Source organism: Streptopelia decaocto (genome assembly GCF_964273445.1).
Source record: "Streptopelia decaocto genome assembly, chromosome: 1".
Taxonomy (NCBI): domain Eukaryota; kingdom Metazoa; phylum Chordata; class Aves; order Columbiformes; family Columbidae; genus Streptopelia; species Streptopelia decaocto.
The window spans coordinates 148,462,350-148,484,155 of record NC_138663.1 but is presented as its reverse complement, the minus strand read 5'-3'; the positions used below and the strand labels follow the sequence as shown (position 1 = coordinate 148,484,155).

General features: G+C 42.5%; 1 protein-coding gene across 1 annotated transcript in view; it reads right to left on the bottom strand.

Annotated features, from left to right (window-relative positions):
• The window catches only part of SH3RF3 (SH3 domain containing ring finger 3), a 254,882-nt gene that overhangs the window by 56,057 nt on the left and 177,019 nt on the right, over positions 1 to 21,806 (bottom strand). The window contains exon 4 of the mRNA XM_082043534.1: positions 6,378 to 6,740. Coding sequence (XP_081899660.1) covers positions 6,378 to 6,740 — 363 coding nt within the window. The remainder of the gene's footprint in view (positions 1 to 6,377; positions 6,741 to 21,806) is intronic.

The following is a 21,806-nucleotide window of genomic DNA, read 5'->3' as shown; positions in this document are numbered from 1 at the left end:
TGTAAGAAGCCCCTCTCCAGTGAGATAAGAGTGGTAAACAAATAAACAACAACAGCAACAACAAACCAGAAAAAAACACTAAAACAACAACAACCCCACAATGAAACAAACAAAAAAGGGGAAAAAAAACCTGTAGTGCTTTCTATAGTGCTTTCTATTTAATATCATGCATGTACACACAGTGTGTGCCAGGTGGGAAGGATTTTGTGGTATAGTGTAAATACCAAGAGAGTGCCTTGCTTGTTCTTGAGGCTTCCAAATCAGCAGCTGACTGGCAGGTAGCGAAAAGCCTCGGGATTAGCCCTGTGCAAAAATTATTTCAGTGGCAAAATGTTTTCAAGTTGCTACCCTGGGGAGTATCTGGAAAAAAATATTTTGCTTTCATTTTACAGGCTACGGGATTTCATGTAGAGTTGAATAATGTTTCTAAACCACAACCTTCTCTTCCTAGATCCTATAAAAAATTAGGCTTTTTCTTTCTTGAAAAATTTTTTAAAATGTTTTTATGATGAGGTAAATCATAGGGTAAAGAGAAGGTACTGTTGCTAAACTGGTAGTTTCTGAAAGGTGATTTTACTTTGACCTGGATTCTCGGTAGTTTATGTAACCAGTCAGCAGATTGAGTCAGTTCATGTGTCTCATTTGCAACAATTTTGGCAAATAATGTAATATATTCCAATTTGCAGAGTATATTCAAAGACCTATCGATAAAAGAAAACCAAAAAACAAACACGCTTACATGCCTGCCCAAAATTCTCTGCTTAATAAAACTTAACTCCTGCCGGCAAAACCCTCAACAAGCATTCTTTATACAGTTGTTTAAAATAGAGATGTGACAAACAGGCAATGTTTGGAACCAGTTCTAAATAATTTAGAGTAGAACTGGAAATGCACAAATACCATAGAGTAGTTTAGGTTACACTTCAGTAAAGTCTCTTATGCTGTTTTCATGAAATATTTTGATCTAAATTACAGAAACACAGGCCAGACTAATATTACTTCTCTTTTCCCATTTTGACTGGTGCAGCCTTCTGAAATAGCTGCCCCAGGTTTCAGCTGTCTCATCCTCATTGATGGATGTCCAGTCAGATGTCATTCACAGCCAGCAGCAGAGCAGGTTGGATAGAATTTGGACTTCAGGCCAAAGCTGAAAAATACCTGAATTTATATTATTTTCTCAGAGCCCATTTTGCACTTGAAAATTCAAGGTTCATTTTTAGTCTCTGGATTTTATGTATAATCTGTATGCTTCTCACGGTCAGCACATTTAGGTTATCGGCCAAGGCTCAACCAGAGTTCTGCTATTACATTTTCTCAGCAAAAATTCAGCTCTTCTAAATAACTGATAAAGAGTCACACTTCCAAGTGATTTATATAGCGAGGCACTTCAAGGAACATTTTTCATTTCAAATATTGTCACCGTTTGGGACTGGGAGCGTGCAAGACATTGTTCTCAGCTTTTCCTGAACATGTGGCCTCTGGTCAGGAGCCTGTACTAACACACGCAGATACAAATGGACTTCTTGTGCATGGTGATGAGTTGTCCAAAACACACATAGACATTCCTTCTGCAGGGAGCATCCTTTCTTCCTCACCCAGCTGTTATCCTGGTGTGCACAAAGCCAGACTTCATTATTCATGAGATGCATTTTCTGTCAAAAAACGGGGGATTTGGAGAAGTACTGACCTATGACCTTTTTAAATAGCAGGGAAGAATAATTCATAAGGGGTGAAAATGGAAGCAAGATGAGCCATCTGAGGCCTAGGCACGATTACTGTCCAGGGGGATCTCCCCGGCTCCCCAGGGAGTCTCAGTTACAAACTGCTTCTCTGCACCCATATCCTAATTCAGCTTCAGCTCCATCACAGACCTGCAGCACTACTTACATCCTCAATAAAAATCCATTTTACCAGCATGATAGGACATTCTACATGATGGACAGACACTGTTACCTTTTAGATGGAGGTCTTATGTCTAATGAGTGATAGTCAGCCAGCAACAAAAAGCATACAAGAAGTAAATCTGGCTGCAAGCAAAATGACGATCCCAGCATTGCACCTTTCAAAATAAATGCTTTGTATCCTGGCTGTTGTGGTCTTCCTGTCACTATTTTATTCAGCTGAGGTGTTTTGAAATTGATTCTTCCACCTTTGGACACCCCTAGGCTTGCAGTCAATGAAGATATATTTTAGGCCATCACTTATTTCAAATGCATCTTGGATTTTGAGAAACATCTGAGTTGGTTCTGCTTAAAGAACAACAAATGTATAATAGCAGGCCTGTAGTCTTCAATTATTAAATTACTAATATGCATAAGTGCTTTAAAAACATGTGATTTCATACCCTGGTCTGCATGTCAGTGATCAATATGCATAAATCTGTGCCCTCCTGGAGAAGTGGGAGGCTTATAATAGTCTAACAACTCAGAAACCCAAAAAACATGTCAGCTCAGCATGGAAGTCTGGTTTCAATTTGCAAAAATTGACAAAAGCCACAGGAATATATAGTACCATGCATAAAATCAGTTCTAATGGGTGGAATATTTTCCACATTTACTGAAACATCTAAAACTCGCACCTAAATTTTAAGTTCCTACAGTAAGATGCCCTCAATGTCTTTGTTTCTTCTCATGTCAGCAGAGAGAAAGCAGGTGCCCCAGATGTAGATGCCCGAAGTCCACAAGGAAAATGGATGCTTGCTTTAAGAAGACTATTTCACTGGGCACCAGCTGGTTGCCTGAGGTGGGGGACTGGCTGCCATTCAAGAACTCCTGTAATTGAATTCTGCTTGTTCAAAGGACATGCTACATGAAAATTGTGTCCAACTTTTTAAAAACATGGAACCTCCCCGAAAGCCAAATACCAATCCTGATATGCACCAGAGGAGCTCATACCTAATAAACCGAACAAAATTCCTTTATTTCTTTGTATGAGGAGATCTGTTAAATAAACAATGTCAAAGTGCCTGGAAATTTGAAGGATGCAATATAAAGAAACAATAAGCCAAATTTAGATTCTAATGTTGAGACGAAAGGCATGCGTTTGCTAAACAGTCAGTGCTGAAACTGTAAATTTGTTGTTTCCCCTATAAGAAATATGCTTTGGCTGAACTTGCTGTTGCAAACTAGCAGGAGCCTGAGACAGATATAGAGAGAACCATTCAAGGGTGGTGATGATGATTTGCAGGGCAGAGAGGCTCCTTTTCAAGCGAGGAAGGAAAAGGTGAGACATCTTCCTGCAGCAGAGCCCAGGGGTGGGTTTGGCAGCTACATGCACAGCCTTCCCACCAACCTGCCCGTGCTCTCAGTAACACCCCTTGAGCGCTTCTGAAGCAGCAGTAAAGTCAGTTTGCAAGACTGTCAAGATATCAAACACTGAACAAGACGTACAGGAGACTTACCGTAAAAATGCCAAACACATTCTAGAACAAAAGTGTCCAAAGGCAAGATTCTTGCTATCCCAAATGCCTTGGTGTAAGAGCTCAGAGGCCCATTGTTGATGCTGTTGGCTGGCTTTCAGCCACGTGAATAAAAGAAAAATGCTGAACTGATTTTCTGGCTAAAGCTGCAGCATCATTAATTGTTTTAAAGCCATGTCAGGTCAGACAACTGAATTTCTGACATTTTTATTTAAAATGTGACCCTTATTATTATGGGATAAATAGTAAAAATATAGCTGCAAAATTTTAATGTGCATTTGGTAAGAGGCAAATTCTGGACTCTTTGTAGACCTAATTAAGAAAACCAAAAGCAGGTGAATTCATGTTGGTAGTTCCTGTGATTTTATTGCTAGCCTTACAACAGGAGGCATTTTTCAGATGGCTACTCCTACAGTCAGGAGAATATAGTGAGAACTTCAGCTCCACTTTAATATTTTTTCTCCAACAGCAAAATTTGTAAAGGAAAATGTTTAAATCCCTCTAACTAGAAAGTAAACAGTAAGGCTCCCAAAAGCAGAGACGTGTATTCATACATGTAAATGCCACATTTGAGGTGACTGGGTCCTTGAGGCTGCAATAACACTTTTTGACAGAGGAAAACCTCTTTTCACTGAGGCTGATCTGAACCACCAAGACTCTTTCCTTTCCCTGGATTTTGGCCAAGACGGTTTTGGTCAGCAGTGATGGAAGCATATATTCAGATGCCTTGTCTGCAAACAGGCTCTATGCCCTGAGGCAGAACTACTCCCTGAACCTGTTCCCACCATGGGCACACTGGAGTAGCTTCATTATACCCCAGCCCTAGCTGTGCTTCTGACCATGACACCAATTACTTGTCTTCCCATCCGCTGCAAAGGGCACCACCAGCCTTCCCGTGGGCTGGATTTCAATAATCATAACATGTCACAGGGAATATGGGGCCCTTCTGGTCCCCTACCACTTGTACCCAAATACCACAATGGTCTGTGAAATGAGTAGGGTTTTGCATACTAGTTGTTCTGCTAAAGTGGGCAAGAACAGTTAAGGCACTTTCTGCTTAACGGTCTATTTTTTGTGGTTTACTGGCTTAGAATGAGTCTTCACACGACTCGGTGTGCATGGTGTTTCCCTTGACTAGCACAAGAACAGAAAAGCCACAGTCTGTCACATCTCTGTAAAGTCCAAATGTGTCACTCTGAGTGCCAAAAACCTGGGTGTCATTGATTTGACAAGCTTGGGACCCTCACTCACGTCTAGTGCTTGTGCTGCTTCACAGATGTCACAGTGCATCTTGGCACATGCGCTACTTTGTGCGGGGGCTGTATCCTCACCTCCACCCTTCTGCTGAGGGGTGAAAGGAGGGGGAAGACCTTACAGCACAGACACCCTGCCTGGAAAAGGGGTGTGGAAGAAAATGAGCTAAATTACAGCTGGGCTGAGCCTCCTCTCTGGCTCCTACATGTGGATGGGCAGCAGATGGAGGTGAGCAGCTGAAGCAGGAGCAGAGTGTCCCTCTCTGCTGTCCCCTTGGCACGCCATTTTGGCCAGCTCTGTGGCACGCACTGGCATGCACACAGGCACTCTGCCTTTCCCCATGTCCTTGCAAACCTGTGCTGCAGGGGTCTGGGGGCCCATGTCATGGGTGGCAGCATGACACAACTGCTGAGAGTGACCCCATGGTCTGAGGCACCACACCACCCCACAGGGGAGGCCCACCAGCAGTGAAAAGGGCATAACCAGGCTTTCCTGCTCAAGGGAGTTCCTGCAGTTTGCTGCTTGTCCCCCTTCCCATGCTGCCCTCTCCCAGCCATCTACATACATACCAGCATGGACGATGGCTGTAACTTGGATCACTTCTCGCCCTGGGCCACCACAGGGATGGGAAGTGATCCACCATTGTCCCTGTATAGGGACACAGGTGGTGAGGGGCAGGAAGTCATGTCCAGGGAGCAGAAAAGGGCAAGGGCAGATTTTTTCAGCAGATAAATGATGGCTGGGAAGATGCTGCCATGCTTAGGTTATCTTGGTGCTAGCAAGCTCCACAGGCCAGGAGAAGCTGGTCTGTAGGGGGAACCTGTGGCTGCTCATCTGCACACCAAGTTTGTAGATGACTGAGCAGGGAGGCTGAGGCAGAAGAGGTTTGGACTATTTTTACTCTCTGTTCTCTTCTACACTTTCAAGCTGCAAATTACCATTTGGATCCACAGAAACAGTGGTCGTTTGCAAGGGATTTCATAGAATCATAGAATATTTCGGGTTGGAAGTGACCTTCAAAGGTCATCTAGTCCAACCCCCAGTGCATCCTTGGTGAGTTTGGCTCCTGTTTCTGCCAGATCCCCAGAAGCAGCCTCTCAGAAGCTCCTTTTTGGAATCTGTGGGGTTGTCCAGGAGGCTGCACCTCTGACCCCTCTTTCGATGGGGGGTAGGACAGGGGGCTGCACCCTGAGCACATATAATGGTTTAAAACCTCCTTGGGTGTTTCTGAAGAGCAGCTACTTTCGCTTGTCAAAGTACTTCACATTTGCTTATCTTCTGGTGACTTGTAGGGAAATAATTACTCCAAAAATCTTTTTATTCCCAATGTATGAATTTCAATCTGATATTGCTACCCTGCAGGGTAACAGAAACATTCAGGGTAACAGAATCACTCAAAGTTATTCCTTTCTACACCAGAAAATGATGCAATGTAAGCTGCATTACTTCAAAAAAATTGTAGGATTGCTGCTTTTTTTTTTAATGTGTCTCATTATTGTGATTTAAATTTGGCCTTATCCTCTAGCTCTTCATGAGTGCCCACTGAATTAATGCAAGGGTAGGAATGACAGATGCCAAGCACCGTCACATCAGAATGACAGGACCATGCAACTGCTTTGTGCAAGGCTCAGCCATTTTGGAAGAGGTGAGGCAACGGAGCGTCACCCACCAAAGGTGCCCAAAACCCACCTCCAACCCACCTCACCTGGGCCGGGGCGCTGGAGGAGAGATGGGTCAGGTCCCCGATCCTGGCAGCTGCCCGCGGGTCGCTGGAGCTGATGAGGACGGGAGCACTGATCTCCATGGAGTGCCGGTTGCTGGCGGCCTGGGAGGACTTGTGCGTCATGCTGAGGGCGGTGAAGGAATGGCGTTTCTTGGCGTTCTTCTTGCCCTCTGCCTGCCGCTGGGCTGCCCCGGCTGCCCCGGCACCGGCCAGCGTGGAGCACGGAGCCAAACCCACCGCCGCCGCCACTGCCGCTGTCTCTGTTGGCAGTGTCACGTCGCAGCCGGAGGCAGCAGCTGAACACGTCTTGTCCATCTCAATGAGCTGCTTGGCAGATTCGTTGAGCTGTGTGTGCAGGAAAATGGAAAATAAAAAAAGGATTAAAAAAAGAAAATAAGTGGGTGTCATCAGTGGCCCAACACAGCTTGCTGATGGTGCCTGCTGGACCTGCCTGGGCTTTTGTCCTTGAAGCACCACACTCCTTTCCTGGTGGCCTACCCTGGCAAGGGGATGCTGCTGAGCACCAAATCGTGGTGGTTGCCTGCCTGGGGTAGACGACACGTACCAGCACAGCTGCAGGGCTCACCACAAGGAGATTCTGCCCTGGCAAACAGAGCCCCAAACCTAGCCTGGTTTTATCATCTGTCCAACATCTCTCAGCTGGCCAGGAAGATCCCCCAGAAGATTCCCCAGGAAGATTAAAAGTAGGCAGAATAAGCATCCAGAAGAGTTAGGCTAGAACCAGACACTGCAAATTGGTGCACATCATTGAAACAACATATAAAAACCAGTGATCCCCAAAACAGCTTGCCCCAGGCTGCAGAGGCAGAGTCGGGGAAGAAGGCAAGAGCCTCTCCATCAGTGCCTCACTATTCCCCGGTTCATCAAAGGCCTACGCTTGACATTTGACACACAGGATTTCAGTCCAGGGGTGCAGCTTCAAAATCCTTCCTATTTTATCTTCCTGCCTCCCTCCCAACGCAGGTTATTGACATGCAAATGCAAACCCATGGCACTTTTTCCAGCTGTATCACTTCAGCTAGGTAGGAGCTTGATGGCCACTGGAAGACTTGCTCAGGGTCCAATTTGAAAAATTGGTCTCACCAATTTAAAACGTGCCTACAGTCCACAGAGACAGGAGACAATCTGCACGTTCCGCCTTGTGTTCCTCATTCAATCCACATTCATGGATAAGCTCATGCCTATAAATGCCAAAGGCAAACTTGATGGGACAACCCTGTCATTGATGCTTCTAACCTCTTAGCCACCGCAACTTATACAGGAAAGCTGTGCCTTACACAGACAGAGAGATTTTAGGTGCAGAGGGGCGCGACAGTCACTGATGATACATGAAGTGCACTCTGAAGTCAGGAGTGCTTTCTGCACAGCCTTCATTGCCAATAGATCTTCCCTTGAGGGGTGCTAACAGCTGAGGGAAAATGCCACAATTTGCCAACAGACCTTCATATTAAACTAGGATGTGCTGCAATATGTTCGCATTTAATGAATAAAAACAACATATGAAAAAGAGAGCCATGGCTGACATGTACATGCTTTTGTATACACTGCTATTTTGAGACCCACATGAACCAGAGGTGCACGTAATACTATTCTGGACCAAAACCAGGCTATTTTTGTTTCTATAACCACTGTATGAATTACAGCAGCATCCAAGAAACTCCATTGAGGACAACGCCTTCTCAGGCTCTAAATAAAAAAAAAAGAATAGTTGCTGCTCTAAGCCAAGCCTATTTAGAAACCAAATATAAGTGAAAATAAAAGAGAAAAAGAGGAGAATGGGAAAGATAACCATAGAAGTGTGCAGTTAAACAAATGTGTAATTGAGTAGCTTTCATGATTCCCAGCCAGTGTCCCATTCTCTAAATATAAACAAGAAATAGATATTGCCAGCCTTATGTCAGTCCTCCTAAGTTTGAAAGCACTTCTGAGCACTTTGAATGAGGACCCATTCTGAGTAACAGGCAACAGACTCACTAACACTTCGAAAGTAAACATCAGCTTGCAGGATCTGTCATTCTGTGACAGCTTACACCAAGTCAACCAAGAGCCTCCAATTAATGATGCTCCACTACTGTCAGAGCTGCTGGGAGTCCTGCAACCATTCAATTAGCAGGCCATTTTCCCAGCTGCACTCTCTGACTTAAGACCATGCTTACAGCCAGCATAGTGCACTGCACCTGTCATTTTTGCCAATAACAGCTGATCCCGTTTCAGATTCTTCAAGAATTCCATTATTTCCCACTTCATCATGCTCTAAATTGGTACAACCTCATATTTGCCAGCAGGCTCCAAGTTGCAAGGAAACCAGATGGTTCCCCTGCCTTAAGTAGGTGTTACAGCTCCACTTACCCAATTGATGGAGATAGTCTAGCTGAATTATTTGAAATATTAAGGAGAAAAGGAGAAAGACATCAAATATGCATGATTCTTTTCTGCAGCAGACTGTGACGAAATACTTTGCTAGTCAACAACAAGCAGGAAAAGAGTGTAATTTAACTCTGACATAAGAAAATATAGAGTATTAAAAAAAAAGAATTTAGAGCTTCCTGGTTATAAAACAATGCTCCATATGTACAATGAAGTAATCCAGCTCTTAATATCAAAACTCTAATTCCTCTTGTAAGAATTAGATTATAAATCCCATTGGCTGGAATGCAATTTAACACTGAAGCTGTTCTTTATAAACCAACAAAAACCATTACTTTTTTGTTCAAAGAAAAACCTGTGTAAAAAGGTCAATGAGAAAGCTAGCAGCTAAACATGGAGTGATAAAAAATAGCCCTGCATTGATATAAACAAAGTCATTCTCAATATCAGTAGAAGATTAAAGGCAAAAATAAAACCTCTCCCTAAAACAGTCAAGCTAATGAACTTTTGGGAATGTCAGAGTCTTCCTGAAATACTGGGGAAAAATGTTTTGGTCTGTCAAGATAAAAAATGCTTTAGAACTTTGTTTCTGTAGAGAACTGTTTTTAAACAGCTTTGCCCACAGATGCTGGAAATACTTCCCAAATAGGCTATGAATGCCATAGAAAAGGTTCTGCTTACCACTTCGTAAAAGCAAACAGTGCTGTGTCTTCACAAAGAACTTTTAGAAACCCCTTTTTACACATAAACATGATTGCAAATTTCTTATTTTAAGCTGAGTATGTAAACAAGCATTGCTTTCTGGTGTCTGTCATTGGATCTTCAGGCAGATCTGCTTCCAGAGAAGCTTAATGGAAAGTTCTGACCCACAGTCAGTCTCAGGAATTTGATATTTCTGGAAGGCTGTAGCTCCTATGACAACCCCTAATACTAGAACTCAGCTTTATTGCCCATTTTTTATTCCTCCTCTAGAAAGAACCTACTTTTGAAATTCTGGTATTGCTAAACGCAAATAGTAAAACGCTCTTGAGATTGCAGCAGGACTGATTTTACCCCCAATCCACTCCACAACAAGGTGATGTCCTAGAAAACTTGACGTATGATTTAGAGAGATAAGGCTTAGATGTGAATGCCAACCAGTCAAACATTCCCAGCTGCCCTTCAATTCTTGGTCTGGGAATGCAAAACCTTGCGAGGGCAAGCCTCATAATAGCTGAGAGTCTCCACCATGCAAGAGATGTGATGAAACAGTGCAGAAAAACTCTTCACAGGTCCCAGCAACTATGCACTGTGGGTGCTGTGTGCTCAGATAAGGATGCACCGGCCTCAATTCATAGAGCTCCTGTGCCTGTTTCTCAGGAGGGCATTCCCCAGTGGTGAGGAACCGTACTGGAGACAGATCCAGTTCATCTGCTTTTGAGAGCAAAGGAGGGCACGTGTAGAATACCTCTGTGCACCGAGCCTTGTTCACCTCCAAACAACCTTCACCCACAAAGGGAGCCGTAATCAAGCTCCGTTCATTAAAAATTTGCTGACCTTGGTCAGGGAGCCACGCTGCTCTCCCCGCCACAATGCAAGCTGTCATGACTTTGGCCTCCAGCCAGCCAGCCCATGCAATATGAACTAAGGGAGAGATTTTCTTCCCTTCTTCTGGCTTTTAGCTATGACTACTTTAGCTATTCTACTTGCGACTTTACCATATGGGCAACAAAGATACAAATATTAACCTACCTCACTTGGGACTTCTCCACTGCCAAAATTATTATTTTATTAGTCTCCAGATAAACCCATTTTTTTTCTGCAGAATGCGTTATGGTGACTTTCTCCCTATGTTGCACATGCTTGCACACACACACACACACGGACACACACACCCCAGCTCACCCTAGTTCCTGATACTGTGTGTTTAAAAGGGACTACATGTAAATTGTTTGAACATATTCCTCTGTTAAGGATGAGGGGATACAGGAGAGAAACTGTCATCTGCACTATCGCCATATGGGACTAAGTATGCCCTGTATATTCCAGTAGTGATTTAATGAACTATATTTTCAATGGGCAGTGTTATGCACCTACTTACACACCCCAGCTAGGATGAAGAGCGAGGGAAAAGCTACTTCTTGTCCAGTGTGGGTCATAATTAATTCTAGTTTTAGTCCAAATAACAAATTATCACTATGGAACTTGTTATTATGGAACAAGATAGAAGCATGAGAAATTTAGGTCACATTTAAATAATTAACCTTCACTGCATCTCGCGTGACAAATAGGCCAGTGCATTTACTGATCCATGGTAGTGGCAAAGTTGTCCTAGCCCAGTTCAGAACTCCAAGAGACACCTTAATTGGTCACCACAGCAGCTCCTGGGTTGCTGCAGCTCAATGATGGTGCTGTCTTCTGTAAGTCTTATTCTGCTATTGAATACTCTTATCTTTCTCCTCATTTAGGTCGGGGTAATGGATTAATTTCTGACTGATATCTGACATATCAAAGACAGGACATTGCTCCGTTTCTGGTTTAGCAACACACTTAAGCACATACTTGATACTATGCAGAGATGGAAGTGTCACTAATGGGACTAAAGTGCTATTTTTTTCTGAATAAGGAAGGATTGCTTCAATTCTCAGTTTTATACATGTGCCTAAGTATTTTGTTAAACTGGAGCCAATTTGAACTAGGAAGTACAGTTTATTAACGCTTTCAGGAAAATAATACTTCATTTGCTATGTAAGCTTTTTTCTCTCTTTATGGAAAGTATTAGCTAAAGGATGGTGCTGTTCAAATACAGGTGTAAGATCAGAAATATGTTAGTTCAGGTCCCCTTTGAAAGTGAAAAGTTGCAAATCCCCACAAATCAATGTGTACCTAGTGAAAAAGAACAAACTGTTAAGAAAAAATATTATGCTCAAGATTTTGGAAAGGAACCACTGAGGAGAGCAGAAAGAAAATTAAAATTATTAGTAAGACTGCTTCACAATGTTCCCCTGAAAGACCAAAAATATTTTCACCTAGGGACTGCTAATTCTTTTACTTTACAGTTCATAAACATTGAGAAGATCACGAACATCCGTATTTCATGCCTTGCAGAAACTTTGGTAACTTGGAGTTCCATAGCTGATTTTGTGATTAAAATAAACAGTCTGAATTTATTACTGTGTTTTCGCTTCAGAGTAGTTACTTTCAGGAAATATTAAGTTCTTATGCCCTCATTAAATTAGTTTCACTAGTATTATAATTTATGTTCTGAAGCACAGCGAAGTTATTAAGTAAGGGCATAACTATATAAGAGTCTCTTGTCTCTGCTAGGTCCCTGAGAGGATGGCATCTGTGAAAGCATTTTCATCCCCCAAAAGCAGCATTTTAGAATGCTAAAGCAGCTTTTCCTTACTGTTATACTTACTGGTAAATGCAGGATACAACCTTTCTGCTACTGTAGCCAAGTAGCAAAATGATCCTTTGACTCAAATGGGCGTTAGGAGAAAGTACATAATACTTCACCTGATACTTTATGTGTTCATTAGGGAAGTTAGTACAGTGGATGCACAGCAGTTCCAAGGACTTACTAATGGGATATTAGCAGACAAAATTGTTCCAAAGGCTATTCAACCAAGTCATGTTGAATGCATCTATAGATTTAATCTTTCACATGTTTTGTAAATTCAGATTTTGAAATGCTTAGAGAAAGTCTCCCAAGTGCTCCATGGACAGTTTAAATTAATAGGACAGAAGCTACAAAATCCTATCTCAATTATTCATTTAGGCACCATCTTCTAATGAAGAATCATTAATAAAGCACAGTTCAAGAGAAAGTATTATAGCTGAACCAAAACATTATTTAAAGTTTTTGTGTTAATCTCTAACAATCCACTGTTGCCTTTTCTAATTTATTGCCAGAGATGGACAAGCAAATGTGGAACAGATTTTCTGCAAGTGGTTTATCCATCATGGAAGATAGATTTCTGACAACCCACACTGTGATTGAGAGCAGAGTAAGAAGCGCAGTACATGCACTGGCTCTAACACATTCACATGGCACGATAGCTGCAGTTTTTTAGGACACATCTCAAACGTCAAGTGTCCTGTTTCTCCCATCACAGGCCGGGGAATATGTCTCATTGTCTTTTCCAAAAGCCCACTAAATATGTTAGCATGTTCTCATGGAATGAAGTCCCTAAAACCATACAGCAGACCCCTTCTTAATAAGGGTCATACATGTACACAGTTACGTATAGTCCGGAAAAAGCAAGCCAGTCATTTTGGTCTACAACATGGTTCTTCGAAAGGCAGCGGTACTTAGCACTCTATTTCCCTGTCTTACAAGATCTTTCTCATTTAGCAGCGATGTCACTTACAACACGCTGAGAGGCCAAAGGAATGTAGCATATTAGAACAGCATGTGCTTGGACTAGCATGTCATCATGATCTTGCAGAATGAAAATAAATGATGCGTGCAGCAGAAGTAAACACTAAGCCTTGGGTGGTGATCTGGGAATTTTTTTTCTTTCCCTTTTTTTCCAAACAGTTTTAAGACGGAAAATGGTTCTCAGTGATGGAGAACAAACACATGGCTTAGTGAATCCCAGGAAAATGTGCAGTCTGCTGCAAAGTCTGCTCAGGAACCAAAGTGCAGCAAGTAGCCGTATGGAAACTAATGTTCAAATTGCTGAGAAGTAAGAAAACTAAATGCAATGGCATTAAAAATAGATTAAGTCACAAAAAAGAAGCATGTTTTTTGCATCCCTCTTCATTTCCTGAAACAATTCTTGCTGTCTAGCCTCCAGCTCCAAGTATGAGGACTATATGATTCTGTTTTGTCGTCTCTGAACCTCAGATCTGCTGCGTGTCTTCAGTGTGCCTGAGGATTTCCTTCTCTTTTCTTCCTATATGTCCTCTGTGGACATCCCTTGTCATAATGAGATGCTCATGACTATGCCAAAGCTCCTTTGAAAGCAAGAAATGTAACCAAATACAGCTTTACTCAACATCATAAAGAGTGGGAGAATTCAGCCTATTTTTACTTATAAATTATTCAGAACGCTAAATAAAAAAGTGCAGTCATGAATTCATGGGCTTGATCCTAATTCCTTTGAAGTCAGTGGCAAAACTCCAGCTGCCTTCAACAGTGGAAGGACTGGTGCCCATCTGGCACCAGTTTCAGTACCAGAAAAGTCCCTGTTGGAACTTGCAAGTTTACTGAAAAACTAGTTTTTCATTAAAAAATGAAACTCATTGGAACTGAAGTACTTCCCAGGAACATGCTGGTTTTGACAAGACATCTGTCAGGAAACTGTTTCTAGATGATGATTCTCGGATAAGAAACACAGAAATGACCTAGGGTGCAGGGGTTTGGGAGCTCACCTGGGTACCCGGCCTCCTGGCTCAAAGTGCATGCATTGAGAAACAGCCATGGGAGACCCAAACCAACACTGCTCCTTTCCTTGTAGAAAGCCATCAGCTTTCTGGCTACGCTGAGTCTCCCTCACTCTTGTTCTTGTTAAATGAAAAATGTTTGTGACTCTGTCTCTGAGTTCAGGTGCTCACCTGCACAACAGAAGATGCTGGTGCTGACAGGAGAAGTCTAAGCAGCCTTACGCTGGGCAGCAGCCTGGACAGGAGACCAAGGTAGGCTCAGGAGGCTTTCAAAAGCAGTTCAGATGTTGTTCTCATTCCTCACTGGCACCTGGCAGCTGTACGAGCCCTTTACTGCTGCTACCAGTTACTGCAAGGAAGAGAACTTCTTTGAAGCAGCTTTGTTCTGGAATCTAGAAACCCCTTCACTTGCAGAAACTTTTGCTTTGAGTCAGTTGTAGCTCAAAAATTCAGCATGGATTAGAAAACATAATGCAGTTCCTGGAGCAGAGCTGTGGGGATCACAAGTGATCTCTAAGCAAAGCCTGCAGAGAATATGTGCCTTAAAAAGAGCCAAGCCTTGTGTTTTCAGAGTTTTCTGGTAACTTTCTACCTCCTTCCTTAGTGTTCCACAAAGAACCAGTGCTACTGTTTACATGAGTATACCCATAACATTTTGAATTAACTGAAAATTGACAGTCCAATACCACCAACTAAGGCAGAGGATCTCTTCAGAGTCAATGCACACATCAAGCCTGGGAGTCTCAAAGCAAACGGCTTCCAAACTACAGTGTTTGACCCCAAGTCATTATAAATGGAATTGTGAACCAGACAATATCACGGTCATGTTCTTGCGCAGACCATTGTCTTTTTGATTATGCCACTGTGCACACATGCTACCAGACATGACTCATGACCTTTTGCTTGTTATCTGAGTTTTGTTCCTGGAGATGTTCTTGAAAATACTGTTTTTGTAATGTTCAGGGTTTTGTGAAGGAAGCAACAATACCTCATCTTTCTTTTCAGGAAAGCACTTGCTTCCAGCTTAATGTGATAAAGGAAAAGGATGAAAGAAACAAAAAATATATATTTGCTGAAGCCCCTGCTGAATTTGATAACAAAAGTGTTCTGGTGGACAATGAGAAAAAGGCCTACATACACCTCACATCATCAATGTTATCTGCAGAAAGCGTCAAGTTGGATAAATCTGTGAAGCTCTTTGGAAATTCTTGGAATCACAAAGAGCACATGGGAAAGCCCAAGTCATTTTTCAAGCACTGCAAGGCTTTGCCTACACCGAGCAAGCAAAGAGTCTTTGTTGAAGTGATTTACAACCTTATGTGGAATAAGAAATCTCATGCAATTGGGGAAAATTAAGTTTTATGTGCTGCAACTGAAGTTTACCTGTGGGGAATTGCACACAAATAAATGTACTGCTGTCTCTATCTCTGATAAAGCAGTGAAATGAAGAATGAAAGCAAATGCCAAGAAAATGTTTTGGTTCAATTGCTTGTAAAAGGAATGAAGGTATACACATTTCAAGCAGACATTAGTGCTAAAGGGTTCTGATAAACAGCCTTTGCCCTTTGTGTGCTATATATAGGAGACATTTTTTACTACGTATTCTTCTGGCTCCTGCTTCCCAGATATGAGATAGAGAAGGATTGCTGGATGTGGTGCAGGGAATTTGCAACAGAGTAATGTCCCATAGGGCTGTATAGTTAGATATTGTGTGCTTGGAGCTCCTGCTACAGCTGGTGTCAAAGCAGGGTTGCTGGTTGCGGTGCAGAGTTGCAGCACTAGGGTCAAACTGTGTCATTCACTGGGAGCAGCCAACGTAGAAGGATATCAGTCATGGAACCATGAAAGCTGCTGTGTCACTGGAGAGCCATGTCCAGGCTTTGGGTTCACTATATGCCAGTTGGGGTTAAAATATGGGTCAGGACATGATGTGCTGTTGTTTCACCCAAGTGCTGAATGGCTCCCTTGACGGACAGTTCTGAGATGTTTCTCTGAAATGGGAGATGAACTACATGTGTTTGAGACAGGCAGCTGCACACCAGGACACATGGATTGTCCTTGTGACAGGGCGACAGGCTCCCTCATCTATGCACATGGATGAAAAAAGAAGAGTTGTTCTGAGAAAGACATAACTTGCCAGCCCAAGTTTGTGTCTTGTAGCTGCCCTATCCTGTGGCTACTACCGTGTAAACTCTGCTTTACATGCACATTTAAAGTGCCTCCTTCCCACATGGATGTGCTCATGCGTGATAGAACAGTACAGCTCCTTTCCCTCAGTTGGAGCACAGCTTTGCATCCTACTTCCCTCTATGCAGTCACCAATTATTTTTAAACAATTTTCACATGAGGGTGTCTTACCTTGGAGACCCTTCCACTTCTGTCATATCTGGTAAAAGGTGGATAACAGATTGGGATGGCATTAGGAAGCAGTGGCTGTTGCACACAACATAATCATACACATCTTAGTTGGGTAGGAAGCCTGACCAGTAACTAAAGGCTCTGAAAGCCAGTCTGTAAGACACAAAAAATGCATTTTCTGTGGTATATGATGATGTAATTGGGTTCACAACCCTCCCTTCTTGTCTTGTGGAAGAAAAATCTGACAAGACTGAACTGTGACGAATTCCCTTGACTCCACAAATTCTTGACTGAAAATGGCAGCATTCAGCCTCACGCTCACGGTGTGACTGAGTGCCCCTCGCCTGAAGGAACCATTTGCAGCCTTGTTTGGAGAATCTGAGATGTTAAAATATGATTGGGTACAAGGCCAAGGTCAGCGTCAGTTGTCTCTCCACTGACTTGCCAACAGCTGCAGCCAAGGGGTTCGTTGAACTTTCTGGCTATCAAACTAGAAAATGCTATTTGTTCAACTTCCTGGGTTTGATTTCTGGTTTAGGGTAAAGGACATGTATCCAACGCTGTTGAGTCATCCAGTGAAGCAGCTCGTACTCGTCCCACTTGTATGCTCATCTAAAGCTGGATTCATGCTCTGGTTGCTGCCAAAGCCTGCTCTGCCACGGGTGTCTCTGCTAGATAAGAGGTGTGCCACTTCTTCAGCGCCAATGAGCAGATCTCTTAGGATGCTCAGGCACATGTGTCACATTACTGCAATAAAGTGTGATGATTGCTGGCATTAGTCACTTTTATGACATCCATATGCAAATGCTGTTTATGTTAGTATGCTACAACTGGAAGGAATTTGGAAAACCACTGCTCTAGGCCATGCTGTTTGAGTTCTGAGATGGCAAAATTAATGGGCTAGCAAAAAATCTGCACAGCAGGAAATCTTTCTGAAAGTGCAGAACACAGTTGTTTTGTTTTTGTTTTTGTTTTTGTTTTTCATTTGTGGAATTACTCAAGATCAAATATTTTCCTAACACATTATTTTCTGAAAATGGACTACCCTCAGTTGCACCTACATTCTGCAGGCAGAAAAACAAGTTGTCCCAAGGAAACTGAATTTTTGCAAACTGTGCCTGCACCACACGATGCAGTCATGCGGAGACATTTGTTAATACTTTTATTATTTTTGCCATTAGATGCTGAAGAACTCCCACCATAAATCAGAACTCTATTGTCAGAAGTATTACATAAACACAGAGCAACAAGACAGCTCTTGGCCCAAAGAAAGTACAATTTAAGATGAGGACAAGAGACAATATATGGATATAAATATATAGTCTTATCAGCAAGATGGACAAAGGATTTTGCAAGCCATAAATCTGCTGCAGGCATCAGAGTCAGAAACAATTTTAGAGAGGGGTCTGAAGGAGCAATGCTAATGCAGCTGTCCAGATGTTTTTGAAGCATTGGTCACAACAGAGAAGAACAGAGCACTATGGAATAAAATTAAAGTCTGAAAAAACTGAAATAGTGATTGGCATTGTTGGCTGATCAAAAAACAGAGGTTGATCTTTCAATAGTAAATAAAAGATGATAGGTAGAGAGAGAAATGAGTAATCACAGTTTTACAGGTAAAGGCAAGTTTTATGTTCTCTACAGGATAGAAAAGAGCTTCAGAGAAAAAGAAAGAAGTGGCAGCTGATGAGCACTCTGGATGGTTATGAACAAGGCAGGTCTGCATTTCTTAAGGATATGAGATGATGAGAGTTTGATCTTTGTGAATACTCAGCAACCAAGTTGGTCTAGGACTGACAGCCAGTATCAATGGAACCAGGATGTAACTCCCATCGACAGTATCTTCACTACTTGCCGTGCACATTGATCCCTGTTTAACCAAGGTCCAAATGGAAACAGTGACACACACACAGCTTCGACTTTGTGCTGCACCAAAACCTCAGGTTTGTGTTGAGTTAGAGTTGCTCTATGCAAAAGCAGACAGATGTGTTGCTGGGGTGGTGTGGAGCTGCCTTTGCTATGGCCTTGAACTCAGCCCTCGGGAGTGCTCTTGTGCCATCAAGGACCTCAATACAACTAAACCTAGGTTGTAACACCTCTAGGTGGTGCATCTCTATAACCCTCCTTCCACCCCAATAATTCACATATTGAGTGAGAGGAAAAACAGGCCAACAAATCAATACAACTACACTTTTCTCTCCTGAGCAATGCACCTATGGAAGGAAAAGGCTTTGGCTGGGAATGAGCAAGTATTAGACCTGCATCAAGCAGAGAAGATGTCGCGGCCATTATTTCGGCCCTCAGAGGGAAGCCACACAGTCCTTCCTTCTGTGTTAAGAAAAGAAAAAGGACAAAAGAGGAAAACATGCCTCTAAATTCCTTATGCTGGTGCTGATGTAAAAGCAGATCAGAGAAAAGGAATCAAGGAGATCGCCATCAAGAAACATGCCACTGAGCTTTACTTTCCCCCCACCATGAACAGACGCAGGGCTTGAACTAGGAGCACTCTCTCTTCTTCTGCAGTGTTGTTTTCTTCTTGAGAAACAATAACACAAGGCTCAGTGCTGTCCCCTTAGCCACAGAATAAGAGGACAATATATCCAGCATGAGTCCACCACTGGCGCCTCTCCTGCTTTGTCCCAAGGTTTCCAGAAAATTCTGTTATGGAAAAATTCTGTTATGGAAACCTCTCTCATGAAATTTCCTGTCAATTTTATTCAATTGTGTCTAAACAGATCAGAAGACTTCAAAGTCAGATTTAGAGCAGGATACTCCCTCCAGCCTTACTTAAACCAAGGCTAATATTATTAACCTCATTTATGAAGTACCTAGTGCTGCTTTGTCATAACATTATAACTTAATAAAATAATTGGATAAATTGAGGGACAACCAGGAGGTAGAGGAGGTTGCTTGCACAAAACCCAGTGTTCCTCACCTCACCAATTTGATGTGATGGCTTAGAGCACAGTTCAATGACAGCCTCACATGGAGAGCATCTGTAGGTGAGGGAGGCTGCCCTGGTCATGTTTTCCTGCAGTGAGTGTGAGATGCCACATGTTCTCCTGTCCCATCTTCCCACTTTCTGCCCTGTATCAGCATGGATGTTCACATGGCTATGCAGTAAATGGTGTGATGGAACAGATATGACTGCAAGGTGAAAGAGCAATGACAAATTAGTATCCTTCAACAGGGTGAGTTCCCATCTCAGCATGCAGCCACATGTCTGGTAGTCCTGGAACAGGGAAGGCAGGAGGAAAGTGTTACCACAGACGGGGCAGAAGCAGGACAATCCCTTTGGCATCAGCCCTTGTTCTTGTCAGAATCACACCCGAAAATGGCACAGCAGAACAAAAAATAAACAATGGTTGATCTACTTTGAAAAGAAAGTAAGCAAAACGAGGAACTTGTGTTTATTTTCTTCTACAGGGTAGACTAAACACAAAGAAGTAAGTTTTTAAGAATCCTGTGTATTCTAGAGAAAATCTGGAAAAGATAGAGATCCCCAAATTAATTTTAACTATCCCCCTCTGTTTCTGATTTTTGTTTTTAATTTGCTTGTACTGATTCCTCCTCTAGTCTTTGAACTTGGTTTTCTCAATGTTCAACTCCAACACCTAACTAAATGCTAGGGAATTGGACACTTAAGTCAAACATCTGGTTTGGCATAGCTAATGACATTTTTAGACTAAAAATCAACTTCACATGTTATTTTTTGTTGTTTGAAACATGCATTCAGCACACGCATGCACTCCAGGGTCTCTTTGTGCCTAGAATAAAGACAGTTTGACCATTCCAGAACCTGTCACAATAAGTAGAAAAGAGGTAAAACCAGTTCATAGTTTCATCCTTTCAGGAAGCTATTATTCTTGAAACTACTACTCTTTGAAAGCTTAAAGGATCAAACTTAACCCCATTTTGTGACTCTTCACCATTGCAGAATAATATTTATGTCACATGTTGTCTTCTGAAAACAGAGACCAGAGGGGGCTATAACAGCCAACTCCTTGCAAGTCATTTACAGTGTCACTGATACCAGCTACGCGTCCTGTCCCTCTGATGGAGGTCATCCCACCCACCACAGGCACAGCAAAGGGTAACGTGCACTTCCACCTCCTCCAGGTCCTTTCGCAGGCTGAGATTTTAATACCCGACTCACTTTTCTTTGGCACTCCCAGCACTAGTGCCATGGCTGGCAGATGAAAAGATTTTGCCCTCTGCTTGGAGCCTGTGGCCAACAACAAAAGTGCAGAGAAGACAACCAGTTTGGCAGAGGTATCTCCCAAAATCCTTACACCCTCCCTCTGTGCTGTATTGGGATTGAAAATCTCCACTCTGAGAGTTTTATGGCACCAGGAAATCTCTCCAGGAAGGAACATAATTAAGATATGCAACATACACTAACTAGGAAAAAAAAAGGAAGAATGCCTGTGTGAGAAGTAATGAAATTCTCTAGGATTTTATTTTTAATTAACTGCTAGAAAAATCATGTAACTGTTGACATATACCTTCTTAATATACATTCATGCATTAGCTCTAGGTAAGTGAGACTGAAAGCTACTTTCTTTTCAAAAGGAAAAAGATCCCAGGAATTCAGCACTGCTGAAGCAATCTTTAGAAGCTGTCAGAGGTGATCAATGGCTGGAAAAGACAAAAGCCCTGTTCTTGTGCCTCCTCTAGAGAGAGCTGATTACTGATGATGTGCTCTAGAGCCTCCCCAGGGCCCCAAGATAGCAGGTATGTTCAATGGGGAATGCTAATTTCTAGTCCCTGGAAACCTGTGCTGTTGCTGAAACGTTTCACTGCAATGGTTGTGTGTTATGAGGATGCTGAGCATCGCTGGGAAGTTCAAAACATTTGCTGTCAATTGCAGAGCTAAATAGTAGCCCTAAGTAATGTGCTAACTATTTAGTTGGTCCTTCTGAATAGATACAAGGCCAAATGGAGTGATGCTTTGCCTGAGGTACGTTTCCACTTGAAACACTGCAAGGCTGCATGAACATCTACCTTTTCTGTGTGTGGAGGAGATATCCTTAACACCCATGGCAGGCCTCAGCTATCCCAGGAGCAAAATAAGGAAGCAATAGATAGTGAAGGCTAAACCTACACCTCCCCAAGATTTGCTGTCCATGTGTCTCAGCGCTGTCAAAAGCTTATTCATTCAGGGCACCTCGTTGCTTCTGAAAGACGCAGAAGTTTAAAGATTCCCTAGTAAAAGCAGAACAAACAGTGATAGGTATATGACAGACAGGTACTTTTGGAAATTGATAATTATTGCTTATAGGATCAAGGAACTGA